This window comes from Peromyscus eremicus, chromosome 14, assembly GCF_949786415.1.
Source record: "Peromyscus eremicus chromosome 14, PerEre_H2_v1, whole genome shotgun sequence".
NCBI classification, from domain to species: domain Eukaryota; kingdom Metazoa; phylum Chordata; class Mammalia; order Rodentia; family Cricetidae; genus Peromyscus; species Peromyscus eremicus.
Genome location: NC_081430.1, coordinates 78,665,652 through 78,673,638, shown reverse-complemented (window position 1 = coordinate 78,673,638; position 7,987 = coordinate 78,665,652). Strand labels below are relative to the sequence as shown.

The following is a 7,987-nucleotide window of genomic DNA, read 5'->3' as shown; positions in this document are numbered from 1 at the left end:
CCCAGCTTACAGGAAGACACCCCCCGACAGAGAGCGAAGCCAGTCTGTTTAGAGCTGTGTTGGGCTGAGCACATCTAAAGTACCACACGTCCACCAGTCCCTTCCTACCTGCCACACACCTTCAGGTTTCCAGAGCTGGACTGCAATGTCTCAAGACCAAAAAGGTTGTGTAGTAGAGTACCTCCAGCAGAGCTCTTCAGGGGTGAGGCCCACTCTGTACTGAGCAGACATCTGCTGCCGCAAGGGACTCCTGTAGAACGACTGCGGAGGGAGGGTGTCGCCCTGTGCTGTGACAGTCTGGGGCTCTGGCCCAAAGGCAGGAGGAGCATTTTAGAGGTTTGTGCTGTTGGCATACAGTCCCCATGTTGAGAACTTCACTACCATGAGTTTCAGGGCTTAACACACTCTGTTGCTGGAGTGTCCCTCCTAGTTCTAACCCTTGAAAAAGAGAACCAGCCAGTGACAGACCGGTTTAAAAAAAAAAAAAAAATCTATGTTCCCCTTTTGACAAGAAATGACACCTCTGAACAGTCCCTCCCTTTCTTTTCTCTAATGATCCAAAACCCCAGAGCAGGCCAACTCGGCTGTCTTTAATCGAGAAATCTGGGGAATAAGGTGGAATGAGGAGGAGAACACACCACCTCAGTGCTGTCCCCACCACTGGCACTCCAGACCGGCTGCCTGGAGGACACCTGCTGGACAGTGCACACAGGAAGGCAGAGCCAAACAGGAACATCGCCGCTCTGCTGATCGAGACTGACAACCCTGGGGACCAGCGAGGGGAGTGGATCAGTGTTTTCAACTTCAATTTGCCTTTTAAGAGCGTGCTTGGGCGGTGGTGGCGCACACCTTTAGTCCCAGCACTTGGGAGGCAGAGGCAGGTGGGTCTCTGTGAGTTCGAGGCCAGCCTGAGCTACAGAGTGAGTTCTGGGACAGCCAAGGCTGTTACACAGAGAAACCCTGTCTTGGAAAACCAAAAAAAAAAAAAAAAAAAAAGCATGCTTGGAATCTGAGGTCCATCTACGTCTCCCAGAGAAAGGGGCTCCAATCATAATTAAGACTGCTTTGGTTGTGAGGAAGGATGGCCCGAGCTTTTTACCAGTTACTTCTTTGGTAGCCCGTAATTCCACTGGTAGTCATGGCAGCAGTTGAAGTATCACCAAAGTGTTCAAATGTGTTATCGGATTAAGGCATCCACACCTCCGGAGGAAGTTTTGAGGAGGAGGAAAACAGAACTGAAACACGTTGGAAAGCGAACATCAAGGTGGCCTCTCCAATGCCTGCCACGTGAGTGACCTCTGTCTCCCTAGACAGAGGCTTCTGCCCTGCTGCACGGTTCCTGCTGCCTAAAATGCATTTGAGCCCTATTAAGATTCATATGGCTAATGAGCTGACCAGGGAGGGATGAGCAGTCCCCGGGCAGCAGCTCGGGGCCTGGGAAAGGCCCCAGCTTTGGAAAGCTCATTACTACTGAGGCCTGGGGGTGGGGGGAGGCAAATTTAGGAGTTTGATGGTTCAGTCCTGGCCAGAGTCCAAGGCCCTCCCCAGCAAGATACTCTAGCCAAGCTTTTAAGCGAGACGGCAAGGCACTGCCGGATGAGCGAGGGAGGCTCTGGCCAGTGCGACAAACCCTGACCGCTGCACGGAGTAAGGTGACGGGGTTACTTCTGCTCAAGCCAAGTCCAACACAGAACCGGCTACCGACTCGACACAGTGAGTTTCCAGAAAGAATCATGACAACAGTACTTTGGAAGGACTAGATGAGAGCAAACCTTCCCGAGTCGGCTGTTGGTGCCTAACCAGAAGAGTCGTGTCCCCCCTCCCCTCGCACACCGCATGCCTTCAGTTTCACAGGGAGGCAATGGCTACCAGCCTCCATCCAAACTGCGCCCGCCCACTCGGCTCCTTTCTTCCCTGCGGCCGGCAGAGGGCTCGCAAGTTCAATTCCACAGCTGTGACCCAGTGACAACTCAGGAGGGAAATAGAGGAAACCACAGGCATGCTGGCTGGCATGGGTGTCAGAGAAAAATACAAATGACGGCACCCACTGCGCTGAAGAAACTAGTCTTGGCTCTCTCTTTAGGTAAAGTGTCTTGAAATGGTACAGAAAATGTAAATTAATACAGTATTATACACCTATCTGACAATACAGGATTTAGGCCGATTTTGGCAAACATGGAAAAATCACCTTCGTTTGTTGAATACTTTGTCTCAACTGCTTAAATTTTCAGAGTGTTAGTGATGTGTCAGCTCACAGGAGGAAGTGACATTTTCAAGGCTTGATGAAGTTGGATTTGACACAAAGGTAACTTATTTGAAGGAAATGAAGACTAGGGACAGTGCTGTCTTGTCACCGTGGTTCAGGAGTGGCTGTCCTGATGGACGTTCGTCTCACACAGGACTGACGTCACCAGGAGCAGTAAGCAGGACATGGAGGGGCAGGAGAAGAGCACAGCATGGGAGGGCAGGACGCAGACATGATTGCAGGGAGCAGCTTGAGGCCAGCGGTAGACACGCCCTTCCGACACTCCTGTGCCCCCTGCACGGGAGCTGAGAGGACACAAACACTCTCCACTCTGGACAAGGGCCTAGCCAGGGGACTGCTGGCTGCTAAAAGCAATACTCAGAACATCAGTTCTCAACCTATGGGTTGTGACCCCCACAGGGGTTGCATATCAGATATTTACATTATGATTCACAGCAGTAGCAAAATTACAGTTATAAAGTAGCAATGAAAATAATTTATGGTTGGGGGTCACCACAACACGAGGAACTGTATTAAAGGGTTGCAATGTTAGGAAGGTTGAGAACCACTGACTTAGCAGAAAAGGACGACATACTTTGTAATAGTGTTACTTTATAAAAGGGTACTACAAAGATGTCAGTTACTATCCAAATTCCCAGGAAATTTAACATCCCTTAATTTCACTGTGATCATACCGTTGTTGAAGGAAAGCCTGTGCCTGAACAGATCCTGGCTCCTCTGGAAGAATGTGCTGCAGACAGGTACCCTGTACAGGATACTTCAGAAACATGCTATAAGACACCAGACCCCTCCTCAAAATGCTCTACTGGAGGGAAGGGCAGGCTCTATTTAGGGAGGCACGTGCAAAGGAGTTGTTCAAGCCTCTGGACCTCTCCTCTCGATGGATGTCTCTTTCAGGTACAGGTCAGCTGTGTCTCCTGGCCTGCTTTTCCTTACTCTACTTTAGTATCCAAGAGGGTGAGTGTTGCCCGCTTCTCTCAAGGCATGGGGCACAGGTGCTGAAGCACCAGCCTTACACGGTGAGAACCACGCGAAAACCAATGGGGAAGTGGTAGAGCCTCTAAACGAAGGGGAAACTTGAGCTTAATTACAGAACACTGTATTTTCATAATCGCTATTTCATGGTATGAAGTTCTCCACTTTTCTTTAAAACTAAATTCCATCTTCCCTGAGAATAGGGTAAAGAGAAACATCAGAACTCGGTATGTCAAAGTCCCTTAAAGACAACACAAAGTCTGTCTGATGACAATGTTCCTGCTACACGCTGTTCCACTTCTCCATGACGGACTCTCATCTCCCGCGGGCTCTAGGAACACGGTGGAGACGGACAAGGCGAGACAAAACACTGAGGAGTGAGGAGCGTCACACGCTAGCTCTTCTTCCTGGATGGCAATGGCCATGGCCTGAGGCCAGAACCTGACCGGTTAATGCTGGTGTCCTATTGACAGGATGAGTGGGATGAGGCAACCCAGAACCAGGGCTGCCACCTCAAGGCGGCTGAGGCCTCTCCCTCCAGTGCTGTCAGCCTTGTGGCTGTGCCCCATTCCACCCACCTCAGGGAGGACATGGACGGTGGCAACATAAAGAAATGTCCCGGCAGAGAACAGCATGGCCACTCCAGTGGCATTGACCTCTGAAAGGGCTTCTTTACTGCTCTGTGAATTAGAAGAGACAACAAGGAAAAAAAGTCACATCAGAGTCGGAGACAGGAGGATGTTCCAACTAAACCAGAATATTTATACCTGGTGCTGCTTGGTACATGGAGGCATCTTGAGATTGGAAACTCTGTCATTTATGGGGAGGTCTCAAATAAAGGCCTAAGAACACCAGTGACAACATACAATCACAGCTTAAAATTTATTTGAAATTCACAATTTTCATTATACAGCTACTATGATTTGAGAAAATAAAGAAATAATAAAATCAAGCTAATTAACATCTATTACTTCAAATGTTTATGTTTTTGCAGGGAGAACATTTAAATTTACTCTTCCCATTTTGAAATAAAAGCCATATTAACTACAGTTGCTTTTCAAAGCAACTCTCAAGTGCTGGTTAGGAGGTTTCACTCACACCTCTGAGATGGAATCTCAGAACTTTAGGCATAATTCATTGTTCTAATATTTAACAAGTATCCTCTGTGTACTAGGCCAGGTGCTTGAGATACAGACTAATCGAGATGCAACAGAGGCAGGTGGACCTCTGAGTTTGAGGCAAGCCTTGTCTACACTGTGAGTTCCAGTCAGTGCTACACAGAGAGCCCCTGTCTCTGAACTCTCCTGCCTCAGCCTCCCAAGTGCTAGGATTACAGATGTGGGTCACCATACCTGTCATCATTTGCTAATCTTTATACAACCAGTCACAGTTTTTTCTATTAAAATGAGTAGACCTGTGAGCCAAGGCAATAGGTTAAAGCTTTAGAAAATTGCCCCAGACACAGCATATAATGCCATGCTTCCGGAGTATCAGGAGCTTCCCATGGAAAGTTCTGAAGCACAGCAGTCAGTGGCGTGCTGGCCTCGTATTTGAAAAGGAACCATCAGGGCTGGGGAGGTGGCTCAGTGCAGAGTGTTTGCCCAGCATGTGAGAGGCCCTGGCTTAATTCTCAGTATCAAAAAAAGCTGTCCGTGGGGGATAACTTCTAAAGAACTACCCATTGCTTTAGGGCTCTCCCGGTAAATGGGAAAGAGCTCATTGTTAGACTCAGGACCAACAATCAAAGGCCTGGTGAACAGAATCTAACTACTCATTAACCATTCATTTTCCATATAGACTTTCTCAAATCTTTCCTTTTCTTCCTTTTGACTGTTTTTAAATGAGAAAAGAACAGAAGAGGAAGAAGAAAGAAAAAGATGTCTGGGGTTACAGTTCAGTGGGAGAGTGCTTGCTTAGGACGTGTGAGGCCCTGGGGTTCACTCCCACTACCACCAACCAGCCAACCAACAAAAAACCCAGAAGAGTGAGTCAACATTCCTTCTAACACATTTATTGTTTTATATAATGACAACTCAGTGACCTTCGGAGGGGACATGGGGGGCTCTTTCCAACCAGCCCTCGATAGTTTGGTTCTAAGATTTTCCCCATAGATTCTACTCACTGACATTTAGGTACAATAGGAGGGACTGTTGCTATGGACAGAACTATAAGGGTTGGAAATGGAGTATGTGGGCTCTACGCTGAAAACGGACCTTTCAAGTCTGAAGCTCTGCTCAGGCATAAAGAACTAAAGGACCTGGAATCCCAGCTGCCTACAGCCACCTTTGTTCAGCTCTACTGTAGGCCACTGAACGGCCTGTCTTGTATGCTTCCTGTGCCTGCCTCACCATTAAACATTGATTCTGACTTCCTATTTATCTGCCAAACAAAATAAGCATGGCCAGTTAAATGATACTATTTTAAATACTGAAACTCTACTATATATTTATGCAAATATTCTTAGAACTGATATCAAAGTTTTCAATTTATATGAATAAAATATTAAATTCATAAAAAAGGACTAACTTGGAATTAAGCCATTTATTTTCTACAGATTTTTACTCTCAATTTTTGTCTTAGTCTGAGGAAATCCTGTACAGAAAAAAATTCAACCTAAGATACCCAGGTTTGTTGAGTCTTTTGATACCGTGACATAATGCTGTCATCTACAACATTCATGTTAGGCAACCATACAAGTGAGTTACCAGTAAACAAAATTAGATAATATAAAAAACAAAAAATTACATCATGTTTCAGTAAGTCTATGGTTTTGTGTTGGGTCACATTCATTGTTCTCAGCCCCATGCAACTCACCGGCTGCAGGCTGAATGCCTATGAGGGGAACTAGATACGTGACCTTATAGTAAGAGATGCTCACACTTACCTTACTTAATCCTAAGTATGTCAGCATGGACATGGCTGGTGCTGCCAATGCAAATACCAGCAAGTGCTTTCTAATTCGATTCCGCTCCAGGCCAGCATGCATCAGGAAGGAAACCAGTCCAAATGCTGCTGGAGCCTGTAAATGACAAGGTGACCCTTATTATCACTTGACAAACAGGGCTTGCTTCCACATAAGAAACGTGTGTGGTGTGATCTGAATACGAGTTCTCACAACAGAAACCGGGGCATCCCATCAAGAGCAAGTCTTGCCTTTTAGGAATCAATGTTCTCAAAAAGAAAATGCTATGTGTAGCTGTATATAGATTTCTTGGTAGTATTGTACACAAAAACTATTTTGAGTTTTTAATTCTTATTTATGTTATAGTGTGTGTGCGCGTGTGCGTGTGCGCGTGTGCGCGTGTGTGAATGTAGCCACCTGTGTAGCACAGTGTGTGTGGTGAGCAGAGGACAACTTTGGGGACCCTGAGTTGTCAAACTTACTTAGCAAGCACTTTTACCCACTGAGCCATCTCATCAGCTGTGTGAACAAAATTCTACACAAAACAGAAACTGAGGGCTGGAGAGATGGCTTACTGGTTAAGAGCACTAGCTGTCCTTCCAAAGGTCCTGAGCTCAATTCCCAGCACCCACAGGTTGGCTCACAGCCAGTGATAATGGGATCCTGTTCCCTCTTCTGGCCTGCAGGAGTGCATGCAGACAGAGCACTCATATACACAAACTACAAAATAAAATAAACCTTTAAAAAAATGGACATCAGTAAGAAGTTAGCCATTTGTATATGTGATTAAAAAAAAAAAGCCCTTTCAAATAAGAGTTTAAGAACATAGTAGTAAAAAAATTAGCTATGAACAGACGTATTTAATTCTCCTAAATGGAAAGTAATTAAGAAACTAAAAAAAAGGGCTATCAAGATGCCCCAACGGGTCAAGGTGCTTGCAGTGAAAGCCTTGAGACCCGAGTTCAAACCCCAGGACCCAGACAAAGGTAAAAGGTAAAACTTCGCAAAGCTAAATTTAAAAAAAAAAAAAAAAAAAAATCACATTTCAGAAATCTCCAAGGACCAAGACGAATTTTAATTACAAATATGTTCACTATCCAATCGTGGCTTACCTTGTGTAGCATTATTGCTACAAACACAATGAGCTGGACACTAGTCTGTGAAGTAGAAGCTGCGGCTCCCAAAGCTACACCATCCGCTAGATTTGGAGACAGGAAGGAAACAGAAGACGCTATGAAGGACGGCAGTGCAGGGCTGAGTGCATGGGCTTCAAAGCCAGCCAGAGCTGGACTGGGTTCTGGGGAAGTTACTCAACCTCTCTGAACTTCATCTTTAAGATGGGGTCAATAAAACATGCATTTTAAGGCTTCGTGAGGGCTAAAAATGAAAGAACATATGCAAAGAGCTTAGCATCAGGCCCTGAGTAGTCCATATGCTAGCTGTTTTCACTGTTAAAAAAGTATGAAACACAAGCATCCACTGATGAGTCAAACTGTAATAACAGTAATGCTAAAGAATTTCCAAGGAGGTATCTCTCTGTCTTCAAGGCTTGAGGCCTCAACACAGATGATTCACACATGATGGGGACTATCTTAGTTTGGGTCTCTATTGCTGTGAAGAAACACCATGACCAAAGCAACTTGTAGAGGAAAGGGTTTATTCAGCTTACATTTCCCTATCACTGCTCATCATCAAAGTCAGTCAGCACAGGAACTCAAACAGGGCAGGAACCTGGAGGCAGAAGCTGATGCAGAGGCCATGGGGATGGGGGTGCTGCTTACTGGCTTGCTCCCCATGGCTTGCTCAGCCTGCTTTCTTATAGAAGCCAGCACCACCAGCCAAAG

At 46.0% G+C, this 7,987-nt stretch overlaps 1 protein-coding gene across 3 annotated transcripts in view; it reads right to left on the bottom strand.

The window, feature by feature from the left end:
- Positions 1-483: 483 nt before the first annotated feature.
- The window catches only part of Slc39a9 (solute carrier family 39 member 9), a 44,173-nt gene continuing 36,669 nt past the window's right edge, over positions 484-7,987 (bottom strand). For 2 of the 3 annotated variants that reach the window (XM_059279021.1, XM_059279022.1), the window contains 3 exons: positions 7,256-7,341; positions 6,126-6,260; positions 484-3,921 (listed from right to left, as the gene is read on the bottom strand). In XM_059279021.1, coding sequence (XP_059135004.1) covers positions 3,691-3,921; positions 6,126-6,260; positions 7,256-7,341 — 452 coding nt within the window. In that variant the 3' untranslated portion in view covers positions 484-3,690. The remainder of the gene's footprint in view (positions 3,922-6,125; positions 6,261-7,255; positions 7,342-7,987) is intronic. The other variant, XM_059279023.1, reaches the window with a different exon arrangement.